At 40.7% G+C, this 26,362-nt stretch overlaps 1 protein-coding gene across 1 annotated transcript; it reads left to right on the top strand.

The window, feature by feature from the left end:
• Window positions 1–3,616: 3,616 nt before the first annotated feature.
• Window positions 3,617–24,832, top strand: eri1 (exoribonuclease 1). The gene is made up of 7 exons (XM_061983650.2): window positions 3,617–4,153; window positions 8,864–9,039; window positions 9,116–9,335; window positions 9,405–9,488; window positions 16,246–16,355; window positions 16,440–16,554; window positions 24,345–24,832. Exons 1-7 carry the CDS (start codon window positions 3,638–3,640, stop codon window positions 24,585–24,587), a joined length of 1,464 nt encoding a protein of 487 aa, XP_061839634.2. The 5' UTR covers window positions 3,617–3,637; the 3' UTR covers window positions 24,588–24,832.
• The last annotated feature ends 1,530 nt before the right edge of the window (window positions 24,833–26,362 follow it).

The raw sequence follows: 26,362 nt of genomic DNA, 5'->3' as shown, positions 1-26,362 counted from the left end.
ATAAATAAAAGCAATGATTAGATCGTCAAAAAATTTAATTGTGCAATAATGAAATCAATAGTTGAGTCGTAAAATGTTAAATTCAATCAAATGATGAAAGCAATAATTAATTTGGTGAAATAATTATTAAAATAATTAAATCGTGAAATAATTGTTTAAATCATATAATAATGAAATCAATAACTGAATCTTAAAATAATTAAAAAAAATTGTTGTATAATGAAAGATCGTAAAATAAAAATTTTAATCATGAAATAAATAATTATATTGTGTAATAATTAAATCCATCAATAAATCTTGAAGTATATAAATAGACAAATAGTAACATAAATAAATAATTATACCATGAAACATTTGTTACAATCATGAAATAAGGAAATCAATATTTAATTAAATAGAAATCCATAATTGAATAATGAAATAGATAGATAATAAAAGCAATAATTAGATCGTGAAATAATGATTGAAATCATGAAATAATGAAACCATGAAAAAATTTAATTGTGCAATAATGAAATCAATAAGTGAATCGTAAAATGTTTAATTAAATCAATAAATGATGAAAGCAATAATTAATTTGGTCATGAAATAACTATTAAAAATAATTAAATCATGAATTAAATTGTGAAATAATTGTTTAAATCATGTAATAATGAAATCAATAACTGAATCATAAAATAATTAAATACATCGTTGGATAATGAAAGATCGTAAAATTACAATTTTCAATTATGAAATAAATAATTAAATCGTAAAATAATTACATTGTATAATAATTAAGTCCATCAATAAATCTTGAAGTATATAAATAGTAACATAAATAAATCATTATACCATGAAACATTTGTTATAATCATGAAATAAGGAAATCAATATTTAATTAAATATAAATCAATAATTGAATAATGAAATAGATGGATAATAAAAGCAATAATTAGATCGTGAAATAATGATTAAACCATGAAATAATGAAATCGTGAAAAAATGTAATTGTGCAGTAATGAAATCAATAAGTGAATTGTAAAATGTTTAATTAAATCAATAAATGATGAAAGCAATAATTAATTTGGTCATGAAATAACTATCAAAAATAATTAAATCATTAATTAAAGTGTGAAATCATTATTTAAATCATGTAATAATGAAATCAATAACTGAATGTTAAAATAAGTAAATACATCGTTGAATAATGAAAGATCGTAAAATACACATTTTAATCATGAAATAAATTAAATCGTAAAATAATTACATTGTGTAATAATTAAATCCATCAATAAATCTTGAAGTATATAAATAGTAACATAAATAAATCATTATACCATGAAACATTTGTTATAATCATGAAATAAGGAAATAAATATTGAACTAAATCATGAAATCAATAGTTAATTGAACTTTTCTTCACTCAAAAGGAATACCTGCTGGAATCCTGGATATTTTAAAATATGACTTTTATACAAGCAGGCGGATCGGTGCGGCGTCTTCAGTAATGCGGACGCTGTATCGATCCGTTGTGGTGAAGAAGGAGCTGAGCCGGAAGGCAAAGCTCTCAATTTACCGGTCGATCTACATTCCCATCCTCACCTATGGTCATGAGCTTTGGGTTATGACCGAAAGGACAAGATCACAGATACAAGCAGCCGAAATGAGTTTCCTCCGCCGGGTGGCGGGTCTCTCCCTTAGAGATAGGGTGAGAAGCTCTGTCATCCGGGGGGAGCTCAAAGTAAAGCCGCTGCTCCTCCACATGGAGAGGAGCCAGATGAGGTGGTTCGGGCATCTGGTCAGGATGCCACCCAAACGCCTCCCTAGGGAGGTGTTTAGGGCACGTCCGACCGGTAGGAGGCCACGGGGAAGACCCAGGACACGTTGGGAAGACTATGTCTCCCGGCTGGCCTGGGAACGCCTCGGGATCCCCCGGGAAAAGCTGGACGAAGTGGCTGGGGAGAGGGAAGTCTGGGCTTCCCTGCTTAGGCTGCTGCCCCCGCGACCCGACCTCGGATAAGCGGAAGAAGATGGATGGATGGATGGATGGATGGACCTTTATACAAACAGAATATTAGTAGGGATGTCCGATAATGTCTTTTTTGCCGATATCCGATATTCTGATATTGTCCAACTCTTAATTACCGATACCGATATATACAGTCGTGGAATTAACACATTATTATGCCTAATTTGGACAACCAGGTATGGTGAAGATAAGGTCCTTTTTAAAAATAAGTAAATAAATAAAATAAGATAAATACATTAAAAACATTTTCTTGAATAAAAAAGAAAGTAAAACAATATAAAAACGGTTACATAGAAACTAGTAATGAATGAAAATGAGTAAAATGAAGTGTTAAAGGTTAGTACTATTAGTGGAGCAGCAGCATGCACAATCATGTGTGCTTACGGACTGTATCCCTTGCAGACTGTATTGATATATATTGATATATAATGTAGGAACCACAATATTAATAACAGAAAGAAACAACCCTTTTGTGTGAATGAGTGGGGTAGGGAGGTTTTTTTTGGGTTGGTGCACTAATTGTTAGTGTATCTTGTGTTTTTTATGTTGATTTAATAAAAAAAAACTAAATAAAAAAACCCAAAAAACCGATATTGATAATAAAAAAACTGATACCAATAATTTCCGATATTAATTTTTTTTAAAGCATTTATCGGCCGATATTATCGGACATCTGTAAATATTAGTTGAAGACGTGCAAATTAAATCATGAATTAAAATACACTTTAACTATTAAAAAAAAGTAGCCGTAATGTGGCAGCAATGTGTTGTATGGCAGCCACACCACCAGGGGGCAGTAGTGCTACTATCTCAACACCAAACCGGAAGTCAACCTAACTGAAAAAGTTGAATGTAATCAGTCGCGCCGTGTGGACTTAACTGTTTCCTCCTAAAGTGGAATAAAGCACTTATTGGTGTGTTACGTCTACTTTCAACAACTAGCTGGACTACATTCTACATGCCAACTCGCTCATCGCTAAACTTACTCATTAGTCATGTTGTTAGCCGATGTTAGCTCGCGCGGATAAAAAAACGCGCTCCTTTGATCTTTTTCTTGTGGACGAACATTGAATGGACGAACACAAGGAGAACATCCACGCTGTGAACATGTCTCACGAACACAAGGAGGACATCCACGCTGTGAACATGTCCCACGAACACAAGGAGGACATCCACGCTGTAAACATGTCCCACGAACACAAGGAGGACATCCACGCTGTAAACTTGTCCCACGAACACAAGGAGGACATCCACGCTGTGAACATGTCCCACGAACACAAGGAGGACATCCACGTTGTGAACATGTCTCACGAACACAAGGAGGACATCCACGCTGTGAACATGTCCCACGAACACAAGGAGGACATCCACGCTGTGAACATGTCCCACGGACACAAGGAGGACATCCACGCTGTGAACATGTCCCACGAACACAAGGAGGACATCCACGCTGTGAACATGTCCCACGAACACAAGGAGGACATCCACGCTGTGAACATGTCCCACGAACACAGGGAGGACATCCACGCTGTAAATATGTCCCACGAACACAAGGAGAACGTCCACGGCCAGGAGGTCGGCATGAACATGTCACACGGACACAAGGAGGACATCCACGCTGTGAACATGTCCCACGAACACAAGGAGGACATCCACGCTGTGAACATGTCCCACGAACACAAGGAGAACATCCACGCTGTGAACATGTCCCACGAACACAAGGAGGACATCCACGCTGTGAACATGTCCCACGAACACAGGGAGGACATCCACGCTGTAAATATGTCCCACGAACACAAGGAGAACGTCCACGGCCAGGAGGTCGGCATGAACATGTCCCACGGACACAAGGAGGACATCCACGCTGTGAACATGTCCCACGAACACAAGGAGGACATCCACGCTGTGAACATGTCCCACGAACACAAGGAGAACATCCACGCTGTGAACATGTCCCACGAACACAAGGAGGACATCCACGCTGTGAACATGTCCCACGAACACAAGGAGGACCTCCACGCAGTGAACATGTCCCACGAACACAAGGAGAACATCCACGCTGTGAACATGTCCCACGAACACAAGGAGGACATCCACGGCCAGGAGGTCGCAGTGAACATGTCCCACGGAGAAGATGAGAAGGTTTGTGTCTTTGTTCCTCTTTATTTTGACCTTCTGTGATTGTAAACATGTCCATGCTTTCAAGAGGGGACAACATTAGAGATGAAATAAGATGACTAAACCTGGGTTGTTCAAAGCAGTAACTGACATAATGTGTACTATTGATAGTTTTAAGAGGGGACAACATTAGAGATGAAATAAAACAACTAAACCTGGGTTGTTCAAAGCAGTAACTGACATAATGTGTACTATTGATAGTTTTAAGAGGGGACAACATTAGAGATGAAATAAAACAACTAAACCTGGGTTGTTCAAAGCAGTAACTGACATAATGTGTACTATTGATAGTTTTAAGAGGGGACAACATTAGAGATGAAATAAAACGACTAGATCTGGGTTGTTCAAAGCCGCAACAGAAAACTGATATACTATGTGCTAGTGATAGCTTTAATAGGGGACAACATTAGAGATTAAATACAACGACTAGACCTGGGTTGTTCAAAGCAGTAACCGAAACTGACATAATGTGTACTAGTGAAAGGTTTAAAAGGGGACAAAAACGACTAAACCTGGGTTGTTCAAAGCAGTAACCGAAACTGACATAATGTGTACTAGTGAAAGGTTTAAAAGGGGACAACATTAGAGATGAAATAAAACGACTAAACCTGGGTTGTTCAAGGCAGTAACTGACACAATGTGTACTAGTGATAGGTTTCAGAGGGGACAGCATTAGAGATGAAATAAAACGACTAGATCTGGGTTGTTCAAAGCCGCAACAGAAAACTGATATAATGTGTACTAGTGATAGCTTTAATAGGGGACAACATTAGAGATTAAATACAACGACTAAACCTGGGTTGTTCAAAGCAGTAACCGACATAATGTGTACTAGTGATAGGTTTCAGAGGGGACAGCGTTAGAGATGAAATAAAACGACTAGATCTGGGTTGTTCAAAGCCGCAACAGAAAACTGATATAATATGTACTAGTGATAGCTTTAATAGGGGACAACATTAGAGATGAAATAAGACGACTAGACCTGGGTTGTTCAAAGCAGTAACTGACATAATGTGTACTAGTGTTAGGTTTCAGAGGGGACAACATTAGAGATGAAATAAAACGACTAGATCTGGGTTGTTCAAAGCCGCAACGGAAAACTGACATAATATGTACTAGTGATAGCTTTAATAGGGGACACCATTAGAGATGAAATACAACGACTAAACCTGGGTTGTTCAAAGCAGTAACCGAAACTGACATAATGTGTACTAGTGAAAGGTTTAAAAGGGGACAACATTAGAGATGAAATTGAACGACTAGACCTGGGTTGTTCAAAGCAGTAACTGACATAATGTGTACCGTACTAGTGATAGCTTTAAGAGGGGACAACATTAGAGATGAAATAAGACGACTAGACCTGGGTTGTTCAAAGCAGTAACTGACATAATGTGTACTCGTGATAGGTTTTAGAGCGGACAGCATTAGAGATGAAATAAAACGACTAGATCTGGGTTGTTCAAAGGCGCAACAGAAAACTGATATAATATGTACTAGTGATAGCTTTAATAGGGGACACCATTAGAGATGAAATACAATGACTAGACCTGGGTTGTTCAAAGTAGTAACTGACATAATGTGTACTAGTGATAGTTTTAAGAGGGAACAGCATTAGAGATGAAATAAGACGGCTGAAGGACACAATTTGGGTTGTTCAAAACAGTAGCAGAAAACTGACATAATGTGTACTAGTGATAGCTTTAATAGGGGACAACATTAGAGATGAAATACAACGACTAAAACTGGGTTGTTCAAAGCAGTAACCGACATAATGTGTACTAGTGATAGGTTTCAGAGGGGACAGCATTAGAGATGAAATAAAACAACTAGATGTGGGTTGTTCAAAGCCGCAACAGAAAACTGACATAATGTGTACTAGTGATAGCTTTAATAGGGGACAACATTAGAGATGAAATACAACTACTAAACCTGGGTTGTTCAAAGCAGTAACCGAAACTGACATAATGTGTACTAGTGAAAGGTTTAAAAGGGGACAACATTAGCGATGAAATAAAACGACTAAACCTGGGTTGTTCAAAGCAGTAACTGACATAATGTGTACTAGTGATAGGTTTCAGAGGGGACAACATTAGAGATTAAATAAAACGACTAGATCTGGGTTGTTCAAAGCCGCAACAGAAAACTGATATAATATGTACTAATGATAGCTTTAATAGGGGACAACAGTAGAGATGAAATAAATGACTAGACATGGGTTGTTCAAAGCAGTAACAGAAAACTGACATAATTTGTACTAGTGAAAGGTTTAAAATGGGACAACATTAGATATGAAATAAAACAACTAAACCTGGGTTGTTCAAAGCAGTAACCGACATAATGTGTACTAGTGTTAGGTTTCAGAGGGGACAACATTAGAGATGAAATAAAACGACTAGATCTGGGTTGTTCAAAGCCGCAACAGAAAACTGACATAATATGTACTAGTGATAGCTTTAATAGGGGACACCATTAGAGATGAAATACAACGACTAAACCTGGGTTGTTCAAAGCAGTAACCGAAACTGACATAATGTGTACTAGTGAAAGGTTTAAAAGGGGACAAAAACGACTAAACCTGGGTTGTTCAAAGCAGTAACCGAAACTGACATAATGTGTACTAGTGATAGGTTTAATAGGGGACAACATTAGAGATGAAATAAAACGACTAAACCTGGGCTGTTCAAAGCAGTAACCGAAACTGACATAATGTGTACTAGTGAAAGGTTTAAAAGGGGACAACATTAGATATTGAATAAAACGACTAGACCTGGGTTGTTCAAAGCCGCAACAGAAAACTGATATAATGTGTACTAGTGATAGCTTTAATAGGGGACAACATTAGAGATGAAATACAACGACTAAACCTGGGTTGTTCAAATCAGTAACCGAAACTGACATATTGTGTACTAGTGAAAGGTTTAAAAGGGGACAACATTAGAGATGAAATAAAACGACTAAACCTGGGTTGTTCAAAGCAGTAATTTCGCCACACCTAGTGTGTGTGTGACAATCATTGGTACTTTAACTTTAACTTTAACTTTAACTGACATAATATGTACTAGTGAAAGGTTTAAAAGGGGACAACATTAGAGATGAAATAAAACGACTAAACCTGGGTTGTTCAAAGCAGTAAGTGACATAATATGTACTAGTGAAAGGTTTAAAAGGGGACAACATTAGAGATGAAATAAAACGACTAAACCTGGGTTGTTCAAAGCAGTAACTGACATAATGTGTACTAGTGATAGGTTTAATAGGGGACAGCATTTTAGATGAAATAAAATGACTAGACCTGGGTTGTTCAAAGCAGTAACTAACATAATGTGTACTAGTGATAGTTTTAAGAGGGGACAGCATTAAAGATGAAATAAGACGACTGAAGGACACAATTTGGTTTGTTCAAAACAGTAACAGAAAACTGACATAATGTGTACTAGTGATAAGTTTAAGAGGGGACAACATTAGATGTAGTAAGACGACTGGAAGACACAACTTGGGTTGTTCAAAGCAGTAACAGAAAACTGACATAATGATAGATAGATAGTACTTGTGATAGGTTTAAGAGGGGACAGCATTAGATGAAATAAGACGACTGGAAGACACAACTTAGGTTGTTCAAAACAGTAACAGAAAACAGACCGAATGTGTACTAGTGATAGGTTTAATAGGGGACAACATTAGAGATGAAATAAAACGACTAGACCTGGGTTGTTCAAAGCAGTAACTGACATAATGTGTACTAGTGATAGGTTTAAGAGGGGACAGCATTAGATGTAATAACACGATTGAAGTACACAACTTGGATTGTTCAAAGCAGTAATAGAAAACTGACATAATGTGTATTAGTGATAAGTATAAAAGGGGACAGCATTAGAGATGAAATAAGACGACTGAAGGACACAACTTGAGTCTTTCAAAGCAGTAACAGAAAACTGATAATGTGTACTAGTGTTAGGTTTCAGAGGGGACAACACTAGAGATGAACTAAAACGACTAGACCTGGGTTGTTCAAAGCCGCAACAGAAAACTGACATCATGTGTACTAGTGAAAGGTTCAAAAGGGGACAGCATTAGATGTAATAAGAAGGGGGTCGTAAACAGCCGCTGCCTTTGGTCACAAAACAGTTAAAAGAAAAGGTGCCTGGAGTGGAGTCAGGTCCTGCCTCCTCTCCGCTTTGTAGATCTCGGGTCAAGACAAAATCTTCCTGTGGATTACAATACATCAAAGAAACCGACACCTTCATGTCGCTTCCCATCCTGCACAGTGGAGTTTTACGAGCCTTTTGATTGGTAAGATCAAAGACAGCTTTTGTCTGCTCGCCGGGAACTCATTGAAACACAAAGTTTTGTGATAACTTAGATACAATTATTCTGACAACAACATTTCAGAGGAAAGAAGACGACTGGAGGACACAACTTTTGCAAAGCAGTAATCAGAGGAAAGGGTGGCTATTTTGGAGAAACTAGAATATAAAACATGTTTTCAGTTATTTCACCTTTTTTTGTTAAGTACATAACTCCACATGTGTTCATTCATAGTTTTGATGTGACAATCTACAATGTAAATAGTCGTGAAAATCAAGAAAACGCATTGAATGAGGAGAAGGTGTGTCCAAACTTTTGGCCTGTACTGTATATGAATATATGCATAACACTAGTGTCCTTCTTCCCCAGGTGACACCTGGCAGCCCGATATGTCCGTCCGGAGACCATGCCCCTGAGGCGAGCCAGTCCAACAGCGACTTCAGTCATCCCGTCTACAAAGAGATCGCCATGGCCAACGGTCACATCAACCGCATGACCAGGGACGAGCTCCTCAGCAAGTTGGCGGAGCTGAAGCTGGACACCAGGTAGGATGACCCACTTCAGCTTGGTTTGCAGAAGCAGAAGTGCACGTGGTCCTCACCACAAGTCTGGCGCTCACAGAGGCGTGAAAGACGTGATGAAGAAGAGGCTGAAGAGCCACTACAAGAAGCAGAAGCTGACGCAGTCCACCGCCGAAGGGGGTCCACCGGCCGACACCTACTACGACTACATCTGCGTGGTGGACTTCGAGGCCACGTGCGAAGAGGACAACCCGGCCGACTTCCTGCACGAGATCATCGAGTTCCCAATGGTTCTCATCAGCACGCACACCTTGGAGATTGTGAGAGGTCTTCACGAGATAATTGTGTTTGCCGCAAAGCCAGCTTCTGATCACCGCTTTGCTCCTCAGGTGGAAACCTTTCAGGAATATGTCAAACCGGAATTGAACCCCAAGCTGTCTGACTTCTGTGTCCAGTTAACAGGAATAACACAGGTGGGGTTTCTCTCTCTTCAGATCACATTGGAATCTCTTTTCGTGCATCCCATCTGACAAAATGTCTCACCAAAAGTTTGCACTGTTTTTTTTCTATACAATTTCAGTTATTGTACGTTGCACGTAACAAACCTTTCTGTTTACCTTATAAGGGAACGTCCAAACTAGTGATGTCCCGATCCAGGTTTTTGCACTTCTGATCCGATACCGATATTGTTTTTGCACTTCCGATCCGATACCGATACTGACTGATATATACTATCAGATATATACTATCATCATAATACAGTCATCACACAAGATAATCACATTGAATTATTTACATTATTTATAATCCAGTGTGTGGAGGGGGGCGCCGTATGTAAGTGTCAAAAAGACAGCCAAAAGAGTTTGATATGAGAATAAATCTAAAGTTAAAATATAGGGTAGAAATGCACCCATTTGCAGGAAATGTAGTCTTGATTTTCAAAATTTTCTTTCAAAGCTTGCATGTCTACATTAAAACATTCTTCTTCATACTGCATTAATATATGCTACTTTTAAACTTTCATGCAGAGAAGGAAATCACAACTAAATAGATCACAAATTTTTTCAGACGGTGTTGATGTGGAAATTTTTGCCTCAGCATTTTGATGGTGTGGGCGTGTGGCACCGAACGGAGATAAACGTCTCGACAGACATTACAATATTTGAACAATGATGACGAAAACGGTTGTCTCTGTCGTGTCCCGAAAATTGTTATGCGCTTATTTTTTTATTTGATTTTGTGCGTGGCATAGATTTGCCGTGCGCAGAGGACGTTTGAGCAGGCGCGCACCTTAGCAGCCGCGCTAGCATTACAGCTAATGTTAGCCATGCTGCTACCTCTCTGCTCGGGGAGGACGTATACGTATGTGACGTATGACGTGACAGTATGTGACGTATGACGTGACAGTATGTGACGTGTGTAAGAAGGTGCGCTCGCTGTCTGTGAGAGGGAGACACAGGAAAGAGTGAGAAGAGCCTGTCGTGTAATGCCAGCAGCTAAAAGCAACTGCGTGAGAATTCACAGACCTGTGGATGTGTTGAAGGTGTGCTGGAAAATGCGGAACGGAAATTACGGAGCAGCAGAAAAGTGGAATGTATTATTTAAATCGGTGCGTTGGAAAACACGGACCGGAGTTTTTTTTTTAAACTGGATCTGGATCGGCATTTTCCCATGCCTTGCCGATACGCATTTTTGGCAAATATCGGCGGCCGATCCGATCCAAATATCGGATCGGGACATCCCTAGTCCAAACAAAGGCCCAATCCCAATACTCTCCCTACTTTTTAGCTCTATACCTACATTTTGCACATTCTCGTGAATGTAGTGGTGTCCCAATGACTCTTTGCATGTAGGAGTAGTGGGCGTAACGAGGCGTAGGCGGTGTAAATCTAGCCCCTCAGAGTGAGGCATTTCAGATGCTGACTCGCTTAGGTAGGGCCAGAGAAAAATGCACAATTTCTGCATAAGTTAGTTTGGAACGTTAGTTTGTAACGTTAGCCAGCTGGCCACGCTCATTTAGACACAACACCAGCTCTATGGGTGCACGGTAGAGATGCTCGGATAGGCAATTATTTCATCCGCAACCGCATCACAAAAGTCGTCATCCATCCGCATGCACCCGAACCAACATTTTATCAAAACCACACCCGCCCGCCATCCGCCAGTTGTTATATATCTAATATAGACGATGCAAGCATATTAGTGAGGTTATAAAGCTTTTGCCTGTTAAAGAAAGGAGACTGATCCAATGCAGCAGAGACATTCAATGCGTGATAATATTATTTATCATTATTATAGTATTATTGTCATTTCCATTAAGAAAGTGTTGACTATTGTTGCCAATGCCCTCAGATCAGGACTGCGTTCCTCACACTTTGTGTGCGCAGTTCCAGCAAGCAGAACGATGCTTTTAAGAAGTTAAAAAAATGTTTTAGAAAGACGAGGCCTTTATTTTCATTAGGCAAAAAATTTTTCTGAATTTATTTCAATGAATATTAACTTGTTAACGTTATAATGCTCAAATAGGGACGAGGGCGGGGTGCACAGTGAAACTGAACAATTTCGCGACAAAGATGAACCTTTATTGATCGATCTGTAGCCATGACAAAATATCAGACAATCTCCATTGTCAATGACAGGCAGGAAAATAAAGATAAACACATAGCCTATGTACTAGGCATAGGCATAGGCTCATACGTTTTTAAGTTGAAAAAAAAAAAAAAAAAAAAATGTGCCTCATAAGCCTTAGGCTGTCAATCACGCGCACAAACTTAAATTATACAATAACATATGTATGTCATCTCTATTTAAACAAAAATAAATGAAATAAATAATAATAATAAATTGCCTGCAACTTATTGGCCAAGGCAAATAGCTGAAGGGGGGAAATCAAACCCATCAGACTGCACTTTATCATCAAACTTGAATTATAATGAAAATAGACGGTCGCGACAAACAAAGCAGGCTAAATATCCTTACATTGTCGCCAATCGGAGATGCGCTTCACTTGAAAGCGAGGCCAAATAATTAACACACATAGTAGTATATCTCCAATAGAAAAAAACACAATAAACAACGCAATTGCCTTAATTCCTTTGCATTGTAGTGCGCCCAAACAACACGTAACCATCAAAATTATTCAGCTGACCGAACTCAATATAGGTTAGACATGGGCTTATTTGGTATAGCCTATAGGTAACGTAGACTAATTCGTTTAACATATCCAACCGTATGTCTACTTACTTTTTTTTTTGTTAGCACTTTGCAGGAATAAAATGGCATCTACAGTGCCAGGATTCAGGCGAGAGCGCCTGGCCTCTAAAATGCGCCCTGCTGCGCTGAAGGAGCGCTCACTTGCGCCACTTGTTGCTGGGACGCATAGGATTCTCTTGGCAAGGTGTTGTAGTCGTGGGAATGATTGTCCTTGTTTCTCCCAAAAGGAAAGTAGATTTTCCTCTGCTGATCTGTCGAGATGCAAGTTTGTAGAGAAATAATCCTCTACTTCATCAACAAGCACAGGTGTATCCTCCTCCCATTCTGTGAAGTCAATCCTTTTCTTTTTCGGTGATGCACCATCAGCTCCACCTAAAGGACCGATAAAATCTATACGTTTTTCGTATGTGGGTAACAACATTTAACTATGTACATATATTTCCGAATTGGTTCAACCGCAACCCGCCCGCATCTATTTAAACTCTATTTTTTTCGTCATGTCACCCGCCCGACCCGCGGATTATCCGCGGACTCCGCGGTTGTATCCGCAAACCGCGCATCTCTAGTGCACGGACCCCGTAAAACGGTTTTCCCAGACTAACCGTCCTTCTCCTTGCGATGGCAGCATTTTAGTCACATTAAGACCATTTTCACGACTTTCCACGTTTAATAGTAAATTCTGTTTGTTTTGGCCAGTTCCATGATTCAGTTTTCGATTCAGGAAATTACAGACAACTAGATCAGTGTGTGACGGACTCTTGCCGTCGTGTGGGTTCCAAGGACCATCAAGGAACGACATTCTGCAAGAAGGTTTATACTTCTTTATTTTTCAATAAGAAAATCTCTTACGGGTCGCTTTTCAGCCTTGCCGTTCGTCTGCTCGCCTCTCCTCCGCGCCAGCTCTTCAGCCAGTCTTCGTCTCCCTTGCGCTCTCAGTCTCTTTCGCTCAGCATCAGCTTCCTGTTGGCTCTGGTTTCCCTTTCCGTCTCTCTCCCCGACGCTTACGTCTGCCGCCCTTTTATACGGTGCGAGAGGATAATTACATTGTGTCCAGCTGCGCGATCCACGCACCTTATCATGATTGCGGCATCTCTCCCGGCGCGCCCCGCCTCGCTGCTCGCTCGCCGTCCACGCCTCCTTGCTCCGGTGTGCCCTGCCTCGCCGTCGGACTACCGGCCCCACCTCTCCACACAGTGTTTTTCAACATTTTTTGAGCCAAGGCACATTTCTTTCATAAAAAAAATACGGAGGCACACCACCAGCAGAAAATGTTAAAAAATTAAACTCCACCAGGTTGTCATGCCTTATTTTGAGTTTGTTTGTTGTTTCCTGTGTGTAGTGCTTTAGTTTCTGTCTTGCGCTGTTAATTTGGTGACCCTTCCTGTTTTGTTGGTGTTCTCCTGTAGCAGCTTCATGCCTTCCTTTGAGTGCTATTGCCCGCACCTGCTTTGTTTTCGCAATCAAGACTATTTAGGTTGTGCGTACGCTATCCTTCTTTGTAGGGACATTGTTGATTGTCATGTCATGTACGGATGTACTTTGTGGACGCCGTCTCCGCTCCACACGCTGTAAGTTTTTGCTGTCGTCCAGCATTCTGTTTTTGTTTACTTTGTAGCCAGTTCAGTTTTACTTTTGTTTTGCATAGCCATCCCTATGCTTCAGTGCCTTTTTTTTCTTAGCGGGACTTGCCTTTTGTTCATTTTTGGTTTAAGTGTTACATACCTTTTACATACCAAAAAAGGTTGAAAAACACTGTACTAGACAACGGCACGTTATCGTAATTATTGATTTGCAAAAAATATTTTTTGGACCAATAATGTAAGTTGCATAATTTCCCGCGGCACAAAAACACTGCCCTAGATAACTCCGAGTCACGGATAACATTTATTTAGCTGCCCTCAAAGTCGCGGTCCGCTCCAATTTTGTTAAATCTGTTCATAGCTATGATTCTGCTTACTCCAATTGTAAGGGGCACGGGAAAAGGTCGACTCTGATTTAAGGTTGCGCGATATAAACAATATATGATATCAATTTGGCAGACGATGGCGCTTTTAATACTATCGCTGTATCATAATAATGCATGTTGCCCCATGCAGTCCCCCTAAACCCAAGAAAGGGCCCCCTTGGCCCCCACCTGATATTTATCAATTCCTTTTTTCTTTTTTTTTTACCTCACTTAGACTCAGACTTCCTTTTATTGTCATTCAAATTTTAACTTTGCAGTACAGATAAGAACAAAATGTCGTTGCATTAGCTCATGGTAGTGCAGGATAAAAGAGCAATAGTGTGCAGATAAAAATAAGTAGATTACTGAACAGATAAATATATTGCACTTTTGCATATGCATCCACGTTTATGGATGTATGTTATATTGTCTTTTTATTCCAGCCAGTTAATCCATTTTGGGGGGGAATTGAGGGGATTATTTTAATGCGTTCCAAGAGATTTACGGCCTGAGGGAAGAAGCTGTTACAGAACCTGGAGGTTCTGCTTCGGAGGCTGCGGAACCTCTTTCTAGAGTCCAGCAGTGAAAACAGTCCTTGGTGGGGGTGGGAGGAGTCTCTGCAGATTTTCTGAGCCCTGGTCAGGCAGCGGCTTTTTGCGATCTCCTGGATAGGAGGAAGAGGAGTCCTGATGATCTTTTCCGCCATCATCACCACTCTCTGGAGAGACTTCCAGTCTGAGGCACTGCAGGCTCCAGTCCAGACAGAGATGCTGTTGGTCAGCAGGCTCTCTATAGTGCCTCTGTAGAATGTGCTGAGAACGGGGGAAGGGAGCTGTGCTCTTTTCATCCGACGCAAAAAATGCATGCGCTGCTGAGCTCTTTTTACAAGAGCTCCGGTATGTAGGGACTAGGTCAGGGGTCGGCAACCCGCGGCTCTTTGATCACTCTGATGCGGCTCAGTTGCATACTTGCCGACCCCCCCGATTTTCCCGGGAGACTTCCGGATTTCAGTGCCTCTCGCAGAAACCTCCCGGGATTAATATTCTCCGATTTTCACCCTTACAATAATAATAAAGGGGTGCCATGATGGTACAGCATTTAGCGCCCTCTACGATCTGTATAAACAGCGTGCCAGCCCAGCCTCTTGCTATATGCATTTTCTACTTGCACACGTAAGCGACAGCAAGGCATACTTGACCAACAGCCCCCCCCCCCCCCCCCCCCCCCCCCCCCCGTGCGTCGGTTGGGGTGGGCGGGGTTTGGTAGCGGGGGTGTATAATGTAGCCCGGAAGAGTTAGGGCTGCATGGGATTCTGGGTATTTGTTCTGTTGTGTTTATGTTGTGTTAAGGTGCAGATGTTCCCCCGGAATGTGTTTGTCATTCTTGTTTGGTGTGGGTTCACAGTGTGGCGCATTATTAGTAAGAGTGTTAAAGTTTTTATACCGCCACCGTCAGTGTAACCTGTGTGGCTGTTGACCAAGTATGCCTTGCTGTCACTTACGTGAGCAAGCAGAAGCCCCATACAACGTGTGGTTGGGCCGGCACGCTGGTCGTAGTGGGCGCTAAATGCTGTACCATCATGGCACGTTCGAGAGAATAGTTGCCCTGAAGTGCCGGAAATATCGGGAGGGTTGACAAGTATGACGCTGTCAAGCGCCATTCATATTAAACCCAATACAAATACACATACAGTTACACCCCTAATAGCGAGGGAAGGTGTTACACCAGATCACATTACAGTAGTTGAGATGTGGTTCAAAGAGAGTTTTGTATAGAGTAAGTAGAGCATAAAGAGGAAGATAATGACGAAGGTGAAAGAACAGGCCAACATATTTTGATAATTTGTTTAACAGATGGCTAATGTGACATTTATTGAGGTATTCGTCAATGATGACTCCCAGGAATTTTGTGGAGTTCACTCTTTGTATTTCCTGCCCATTGATGTTGATATGGCAGTGAAGAATGAATTGTGGTTTTAGTTCGATTTTTCATGAGACCGTATGGGACAGGTAAGTAACAAAAACCAATGTATTGGAGTAATGTAGATATTTGATGCTGCTTTTGTTGGTCAGGAAATGGTGGATGCAGCCGACACCTTCCCAGATGTTCTGCGGCGCGTGGTGCTGTGGCTGCAGCAAAAGCAGCTGGGCACTAAATACAAATACGCGTTCCTCACTGACGGGTAAGTGCAGTGAGTTTTTTTTTCCTCCAACCAAGCATGTGTGTCCAGCCCCGATGACCTTTCACATCAAGTGTTCTGGTGCAGAGCGTGGGACATGAGCAAGTTCCTCAACATCCAGTGTCGTACCAGCCAGATCCGATACCCGCAGTTTGCCAGGAGGTGGATCAACATTCGGAAGTCCTACGGCAACTTCTACAAGGTTAGACTCTTGTTCTTTAATTATTTTGACCATGAAGAGAAGAGGTAATGTTTGAAAAGGACATCTTTCATAAGAAGTTGGACAATCAGTCAAATTTTAATCAAGACTTTGATTTTGGCTTTCACGATCCAAAAAATATTATTATATAAATATTATGCTTGTAACGTTGAAATGGATGAGGAGTCTACTAGAAGTTTGGGATGTCACCATGGTATACTTGCCAACCCTCCCAGATTTTCCGGGAGACTCCCGAAATTCAGCGCCTCTCCCGAAAACCTCCCGGGACAAATTTTCTCCCGAAAATCTCCCGAAATTCATGCGGAGCTGGAGGCCACGCCCCCTCCAGCTCCATGCGGACCGAGTCCGCTTTCCCACGATGCGTGCCTGCCCAATCACATTATAACTGTTGAATGATCGAGGGCGAGTTCTTGGTTTCTTATGTGGGTTTATTGTTAGGCAGTTTCATTAACGTCCTCCCAGCGCGGTAACAACACACAACAGCAGCAGTCACGTTTTTTGTCTACCGTAAAGCAGTTCGTCTGCCGTAAACAGCAATGTTGTGACACTCTTAAACAGGACAATACTGCCATCTATAACATCAATAACATATACAGCTTTTAGAGAGTGCAGTGCACAACTGCGCACACAACAAGGAGACGAAGCAGAAGAACGAGGAAGATACAGCCATGGCGACGCCGACGACGAGTAAGATGAAGAAATACGCTTTGTTGCACCTTTCCTGCCTGAGTCCGGCGATTAGTTGCAAATCTTGCTTTATTGATTGCTTGCACACAGCCAATCCAACACAAAACAAACTAGTCCCCGCCCGCACTCACGCTACCGCTCCCTCTCTTCTCCCGCCCACACACTCACTGACGTCCCTCACCTCACATGCTCACCTATTAAAGGGCCACACACACACATACACTACTCTCATAACAGCTTGTAAGTTCCAAGCCGCAGCTGCGATTGGACCTGGATAGCCTCCGGGAAGAAGTAGTGGACTACCAAGTGCTTAGCACTGAAGATCTTCCTCAGGAAGCAAAGATTGACCGGTTTTGGGCCATGCTAGGGAGAGATGGAAGATTCCAGTCTCTGATGCATTTGATGAAAATAGTGACAGAGAATAGAACAAGGATGGACAATTCAACCCTTATCTCAACAATGAGTAGATGAGTGTTATGTGCGTGTATATGTGTAAATAAATGAACACTGAAATTCAAGTATTACTTTTATTTATATATACATATATATACATATAATAAAATAAATATATATATATATATATAGCTAGAATTCACTGAAAGTCAAGTATTTCTTATATATATATATATGTATATATATATATATATATATATATATATATATATATATATATATATATATATATATATACAGGTAAAAGCCAGTAAATTAGAATATTTTGAAAAACTTGATTTATTTCAGTAATTGCATTCAAAAGGTGTAACTTGTACATTATATTTATTCATTGCACACAGACTGATGCATTCAAATGTTTATTTCATTTAATTTTGATGATTTGAAGTGGCAACAAATGAAAATCCAAAATTCCGTGTGTCACAAAATTAGAATATTACTTAAGACTAATACAAAAAAGGGATTTTTAGAAATGTTGGCCAACTGAAAAGTATGAAAATGAAAAATATGAGCATGTACAATACTCAATACTTGGTTGGAGCTCCTTTTGCCTCAATTACTGCGTTAATGCGGCGTGGCATGGAGTCGATGAGTTTCTGGCACTGCTCAGGTGTTATGAGAGCCCAGGTTGCTCTGATAGTGGCCTTCAACTCTTCTGCGTTTTTGGGTCTGGCATTCTGCATCTTCCTTTTCACAATACCCCACAGATTTTCTATGGGGCTAAGGTCAGGGGAGTTGGCGGGCCAATTTAGAACAGAAATACCATGGTCCGTAAACCAGGCACGGGTAGATTTTGCGCTGTGTGCAGGCGCCAAGTCCTGTTGGAACTTGAAATCTCCATCTCCATAGAGCAGGTCAGCAGCAGGAAGCATGAAGTGCTCTAAAACTTGCTGGTAGACGGCTGCGTTGACCCTGGATCTCAGGAAACAGAGTGGACCGACACCAGCAGATGACATGGCACCCCAAACCATCACTGATGGTGGAAACTTTACACTAGACTTCAGGCAACGTGGATCCTGTGCCTCTCCTGTCTTCCTCCAGACTCTGGGACCTCGATTTCCAAAGGAAATGCAAAATTTGCATGGTTGGGTGATGGTTTGGGGTGCCATGTCATCTGCTGGTGTCGGTCCACTCTGTTTCCTGAGATCCAGGGTCAACGCAGCCGTCTACCAGCAAGTTTTAGAGCACTTCATGCTTCCTGCTGCTGACCTGCTCTATGGAGATGGAGATTTCAAGTTCCAACAGGACTTGGCGCCTGCACACAGCGCAAAATCTACCCGTGCCTGGTTTAGGGACCATGGTATTTCTGTTCTAAATTGGCCCGCCAACTCCCCTGACCTTAGCCCCATAGAAAATCTGTGGGGTATTGTGAAAAGGAAGATGCAGAATGCCAGACCCAAAAACGCAGAAGAGTTGAAGGCCACTATCAGAGCAACCTGGGCTCTCATAACACCTGAGCAGTGCCAGAAACTCATCGACTCCATGCCACGCCGCATTAACGCAGTAATTGAGGCAAAAGGAGCTCCAACCAAGTATTGAGTATTGTACATGCTCATATTTTTCATTTTCATACTTTTCAGTTGGCCAACATTTCTAAAAATCCCTTTTTTGTATTAGCCTTAAGTAATATTCTAATTTTGTGACACACGGAATTTTGGATTTTCATTTGTTGCCACTTCAAATCATCAAAATTAAATGAAATAAACATTTGAATGCATCAGTCTGTGTGCAATGAGTAAATATAATGTACAAGTTACACCTTTTGAATGCAATTACTGAAATAAATCAAGTTTTTCAAAATATTCTAATTTACTGGCTTTTACCTGTACTTGGTGAATTCTAGCTGTAAATATACTCCTCCCCTCTTAACCACGCCCCCGCCCCCCCCTGACCACGCCCCCCCGAAATCGGAGGTCTCAAGGTTGGCAAGTATGCACCATGGTTCCATCCATCCATCCATTTTCTACCGCTTGAGCCTATCTCAGCTGCAATCGGGTGGAAGGTGGGGTACACCCTGGACAAGTCGCCACCTCATCACAGGGCCAACGCAGATAGACAACATTCACACACCAGGGACAATTTAGTGTTGCCAATCAACCTATCCCCAAGTACATTTTTGAAGTATATATTTTTTCATTGTAATTTTTGCATATTGCTGCCTCTCTCAGCTAAAGGACCTAAAAAAAGTTGGAAGACCCCTGTATTTAATATTTAATATTTGTTACTTACCGTATTTTGCGGACTATAAGTCGCAGTTTTTTTCATAGTTTGGCCAGGGGTGCGACTTATACTCGGGAGCGACTTATGTGTGAAATGATTAACACATTAGTGTAAAATATCAAATAATATTATTTATCTCATTCACGTAAGAGACTAGACGTTTAAGATTTCATGGGATTTAGCGATTAGATTGTTTGGTAAACGTATAGCATGTTCTATATGTTATAGTTATTTGAATGACTCTTACCATAATATGTTACGTTAACATACCAGTTGGTTATTTATGCCTCATATAACGTACACTTATTCAGCCTGTTGTTCACTATTCTTTATTTATTTTAAATTGCCTTTCAAATGTCTATTCTTGCTGTTGGCTTTTATCAAATACATTTCCCCAAAAAATGCAACTTATACTCCAGTGCGACTAATATGTTTTTTTCCTTCTTTATTATGCGTTTTCGGCCGGTGCGACTTATAGTTTATTATGCGTTTTTGGCCGGTGCGACTTATAGTCCGAAAAATACGGTACTATGGTATATTATTAATTTATTATTTGTTTATTCACTGTTCTGTTACAGAGAACAAGGAAATGGGATAAAGTTGCTATGGAATGAAAAAGGGTAGGATTAAATAAGCTCTGTTTCTTCCTACTCCTTTTCGGACGTGCTGTAATGAAACAACTGAAAATATGGGATGCATTACATTGTATCGTATGCACGTTCTCGTAACTTTGGATGGAATCACGGAATTGGCCAATAAAACAGAAACCCCTGTTGAGCGCATAATATCACGGAAATTTACAAAAATGCGAGTGAAATGCTGGCATTGTGAGAAGGAACATTTGTTCAGGAAAATAATGTGTGCTCATTCACCCCCAAAACACTCAACCACCCCGTCTGGAATTAAACAATGTGAAAACGGCCACTCAAAACACTGTTAAAAACGACTAAGTTAAAGCTAACAAGAACAATCTGTACACCCACAACACATCTCATCTGCTTGTGTTGTTGTGAACGGCATCATTGATGTAAGACCAACAACGCACAAACAGGACAGTTGCAACTTGAGAAGCTCTTTTTTTATACAGCCTCAAGTCCTCTTTACATGTCAGCAGCACTCTTCCACCCTTCACAATAAAAGCGCCGCGCGCAACACCCGGTTTGACTGCACTAACAAAATGAACTAACAAAATGAAGGTTTCAAAATGGTACCTTACACATGCGTAATGTACCAAAAGCATTTATTGACACGTTTACAAAATTATTATGCTTTGACTTAAAATACTGGTCTAAATTGTCCAAAGATGTATTGCACCAATAATGTGAGGATTTATGCATTTTATGACACAAAAAACCATACTTGCCAACCCTCCCGGATTTTCCGGGAGACTCCCGAAATTCAGCGCCTCTCCCGAAAACCTCCCGGGACAAATTTTCTCCCGAAAATCTCCCGAAATTCAGGCGGAGCTGGAAGCCACGCCCCCTCCAGCTCCATGCGGACCTGAGTGACGTCTGGTGCGCAACACCACGTAAATCGTTGGCCAACCAAAAAGTAACCCCAGTACGCTATAGCCAACACTCACCAGGAGATGGCAACAGACAAACATAGATCACTATTACATTCCTCCCCTTTTAGAAATGTATAAAAGTTACTCAATATAAATAAACAACCCAACCAAAAAATGCAGCAGCTCAATTAAAAAACTGTACTTAAGCCACATTATTTTCTTTTTTTTTTAGTATTGAACTCTTAACCCTCATTTGTAAAAAATAACATGCTTATTATACAAACAGTATTTGTACACCTTTAACACAGATTTTTATACTGTCTTCAGAGATTCAGTTATTTTGGTGGTACTCGAAACCTTTCTGGGTACCTGCGAAAGGGTGTTCAGCATGGTTAGAAAAATAGTGACAGAGAATAGAACAAGGATGGACAATTCAACCCTTAACTCAACAATGAGTAGATGAGTGTTATGTGTATGTATATGTGTAAATAAATGAACACTGAAATTCAAGTATTTCTTTTATTTATATATATATATATATATATATATATATATTAAAATAAATATATATATATATATATATATACATAATAAAATAAGTATATATATATAGCTAGAATTCACTGAAAGTCAAGTATTTCTTATATATATATATATATATATATATATATATATAATTTATATGAAATACTTGACTTGGTGAATTCTAGCTGTAAATATACTCCTCCCCTCTTAGCCCCGCCCCCAACCACGCCCCCGCTCCACCCTGACCACGCCCCCACCCCCCACGCCCCACCTCCCGAAATCGGAGGTCTCAAGGTTGGCAAGTATGCAAAAAACAAACCCTTTATTGTGGTGAAAATAAGTGTTAAAGGTAAAAAACGGAATTAAAAAAATTTAATGGAAAAACTGAATTGCATTTTTAATAAACATGTTTAATTGATTTTTATTATTCTTAGTTAATGTATTAAAAATACCAGTTTATTTGTTACGAATGTATATCCAGTTGTACTTTTAAATTATATTTTTAATGTTGGTGGTACAATAAATATCCATATTTTCCAATTAATGAATAATCGAGATTTCAATATCAATCAAAAATAATCGTGATTATTATTTTTGGCATAATCTTCCAGCCCCTAGCGCTCAGTATTGTGCAGAGCGGTCACCTTTAACCTGGAGTTCATCTAATAGCCAGCAGAGGGCGACATGCACTCGGGAAAATCCAAATAAATGATAAATGTCCTCTTCAAACACCACTCTCCCACTTTTAGGGTGTACTCACCCCAGAACTTTCATACCATGGTAAACTCCTAGCCTGCACTCACTAATCTGAGCTTCGCCACGTTTAGTGTCGCCATCACTTCCAAACATGCTCTTTTACTGCAACTTCACTCACTTTAAAGATTGTTTACACTCCAGCATACTTGCCAACCCTCCCGGATTTTCCGGGAGACTCCCGAAATTCAGCGCCTCTCCCGGAAACCTCCCGGGACAAATTTTCTCCCGAAAATCTCCTGAAATTCAGGCGGACTCAGGTCCTCCACAATATAAAAAAGCGTACCTGCCCAATCACGTTATAACTATAGAATGATGGAGGGCGAGTTCTTGGTTTCTTATGTGGGTTTATTGTTAGGCAGTTTCATTAACGTCCTCCCAGCGTGGCAACAACACACAACAACAGCAGACACTTCTTTGTATACCGTAAAGCAGTTCGTCTGCCGTAAACAGCAATGTTGTGACACTCTTAAACAGGACAATACTGCCATCTAGTGCGTTTGATGAAAGCACTTTTGTGCATGCCACACAGCAATGCATCATCAGAGAGGGTGTTCAGCATGGTTCGAAAAATAGTGACAGAGAATAGAACAAGGATGGACAATTCAACCCTTAACTCAACAATGAGTAGATGAGTGTTATGTGTGTGTATATGTGTAAATAAATGAACACTGAAATTCAAGTATTTATTTTATATATATATATATATATATATATATAATAAAATAAATATATATATATATATATATATAGCTAGAATTCACTGAACGTCAAGTAAATAAATGATAAATGGGTTGTACTTGTATAGCGCTTTTCTACCTTCAAGGTACTCAAAGCGCTTTGACACTACTTCCACATTTACCCATTCACACACACATTCACACACTGATGGAGGGAGCTGCCATGCAAGGCGCTACCAGCACCCATCAGGAGCAAGGGTGAAGTGTCTTGCTCAGGACACAACGGACATGACAAGGTTGGTACTAGGTGGGGATTGAACCAGGGACCCTCGGGTCGCGCACGGCCACTCTTCCACTGCGCCACGCATTCATATATATATATGAAATACTTGACTTGGTGAATTCTAGCTGTAAATATACTCCTCCCCTTTTAGCCATGCCCCCGTCTCAACCCCCGACCACGCACTCCAGTCTTATTTTGAGATGTTCTCATTATTTATATTGTGCAAAGTGGCAGTTTGTGTGAATTAGTGAGGGGTAATTCTTTAAGTTACGCCTCTTTCTTACGCACACTAGTTGTATAAGTGTGCTGTGCGTTTTGGCTTTTGGATCATTGGAGTCTTTGCAGTTGATTTCTACGATGAATTGTGTCAGATATCAATAAGAACTTGAGAGGAGCGATTGCATTGCAGCAATTATTCATTGCAAGAGGCTGAGGTTTTTCATTTAAAACCCAGTGTGCGCTACAGTTGATGCAGCCTATGTGCTAATAATAACCAACACCATTTGTATTACTGTACAGTATCTGAAAAAGACTTTCATGATGAAAGTGTAAAATGGTGTGAAGCGGGCCCAAACACGGTACGGCTGGCTGAGCGTGAACACGCGCTCAAACGTACGGAGACTGTCCTGGCTCGTCCAGTAATGCGCTCTCTCCCTCGCCAAAGGTCCCGCGCACTCAGACCAAGCTGAGCACCATGCTGGACAAGCTGGGCCTGGAGTACGAGGGCCGCCCTCACTCGGGCCTGGACGACTCGCGCAACATCGCTCGCATCGCGCTGCGCATGCTGCAAGACGGCTGCCAGTTGCGCGTCAACGAGCGCATGCACGCCGGGCAACTGTTGACGGTCCCCAGCTCGGCGACTTTGGAGGGAGCTCCGCCTCCTCGCTGGCCTCGTAACCGTAAGTAGCGACCCTCGGAGAAAGGCGCCACTTTTTAGCCGCGTTACACGCTCTGTGGCGGAGAATGTTTATTACCCAGAGATCATTCCGGGGTAGCACAACTCCCTCAAAACATCTTGAAAGGAATTCTCCCGGAAGAGCGTCCACACGAGAACAGTGCTCATAATGTGATACCTGGTTTTTATGTCTATTTTAACAGAAATAAAACAATTTGTCACAGTTGTCCAACCTAAAAAACATGCTTTTATTTTGAAATACGTCCTCGTGTGTAGTCACAGTCAGTTTAGGTTGCATGTTAAAAATATTATTTTATTACATGAAACTAGAGATGTCCGATAATGGCTTTTTTGCCGATATTGTCCAATTCTTAATGATATCAACCGATACCGATATATACAGTTGTGGAATCAACACATTATGCCTAATTTTGTTGTGATGCCCCGCTGGATGCATTAAACAATGTAACAAGGTTTTCCAAAATAAATCAACTCAAGTTATGGAAAAAAGTGCCAACATGGCACTGCCATATTTAGGGCCCGCAAGGCCCATTGTAAAAGGAATCCCAACGGGAGTCCTTTTACAATGGGACATAAGGACCTATTGTTTTTCTAAGGTTTTATTATTATTCCGCCGCCTCTTTGAGCACTAATTTGACCCACTTAACATGCTTCAAAACTCACCATATTTGACCCACACATCAGGACCTGCGAAAATGGTCTTTTAATAAAAAAATAAAAAAAACCCAAAACTGAAAATTGCGCTCTAGCGCCCCCTAGGAAAAAACCTGCCTGTAACTCCCACTAGGAAGGTCGGAGAGACATGAAACAAAATTCTCTATGTAGGTCTGACTTAGACCTACATTTCATAATCGTACATCCTTGGGCAGAAATCAACAGGAAGTTGGCAATTCCCCCTTCAAGACAAAAATGTGCTAAAAACAGTCACTTTTGCCTCTTTGAGCTGTAATTGGACCCCCTTAAAATGCTTCAAAACTCACCGAACTGAACACACACATCAGGACTGGCAAAAATTGCGATCTAATAAAAAACCTAAACCCAAATCTAAAAATTGCGCTCTAGCGCAATTTTTGAATAAAACGCAGAAAAAACTGCTCCTCGGAAGAAAAAAAATGACAAAACTGCCTGTAACTCCCACTGGGAAGGTCGGAGAGACATGAAACAAAAACCTCTATGTAGGTCTCACTTAGACCTACATTTCATAAATTGACAACCCCCAGCAAAAATCAACAGGAAGTTTGCTATTCCCCCTTCAAAACAAATGTTTTGTAAAAACCGGTCACCTTTCTTCAAACATTATCTCCTCTGAGCGCGTTTGTTGTTTTGGCTTCAAACTAACACAGGAGAGAGATTGAACCCTTCTGATTAAAAGTTGGCGAAAGAGTTTTGATACCTGCTCCGGTTTTGATTTTATGACCCTTCAAATAACCGCTGCGCTGATGCTGCTGTTTTTTCAAGATGGCTGCTTAAAAGCACTTAGACCTACATTTCATAAATTGACAACCCCCAGCAAAAATCAACAGGAAGTTTGCTATTCCCCCTTCAAAACAACATTTTTGTAAAAACCGGTCACCTTTCTTCAAACATTATCTCCTCTGAGCGCGTTTGTTGTTTCGGCTTCAAACTAACACAGGAGAGAGATTGAACCCTTCTGATTAAAAGTTGGCGAAAGAGTTTTGATACCTGCTCCGGTTTTGATTTTATGACCCTTCAAATAACCGCTGCGCTGATGCTGCTGTTTTTTCAAGATGGCTGCTTAAAAGCAC

The sequence above is a fragment of the Nerophis lumbriciformis genome, linkage group LG25 (assembly GCF_033978685.3).
Source record: "Nerophis lumbriciformis linkage group LG25, RoL_Nlum_v2.1, whole genome shotgun sequence".
Taxonomy (NCBI): Eukaryota; Metazoa; Chordata; class Actinopteri; order Syngnathiformes; family Syngnathidae; genus Nerophis; species Nerophis lumbriciformis.
This window is presented reverse-complemented; position numbering and strand designations above follow the sequence as displayed.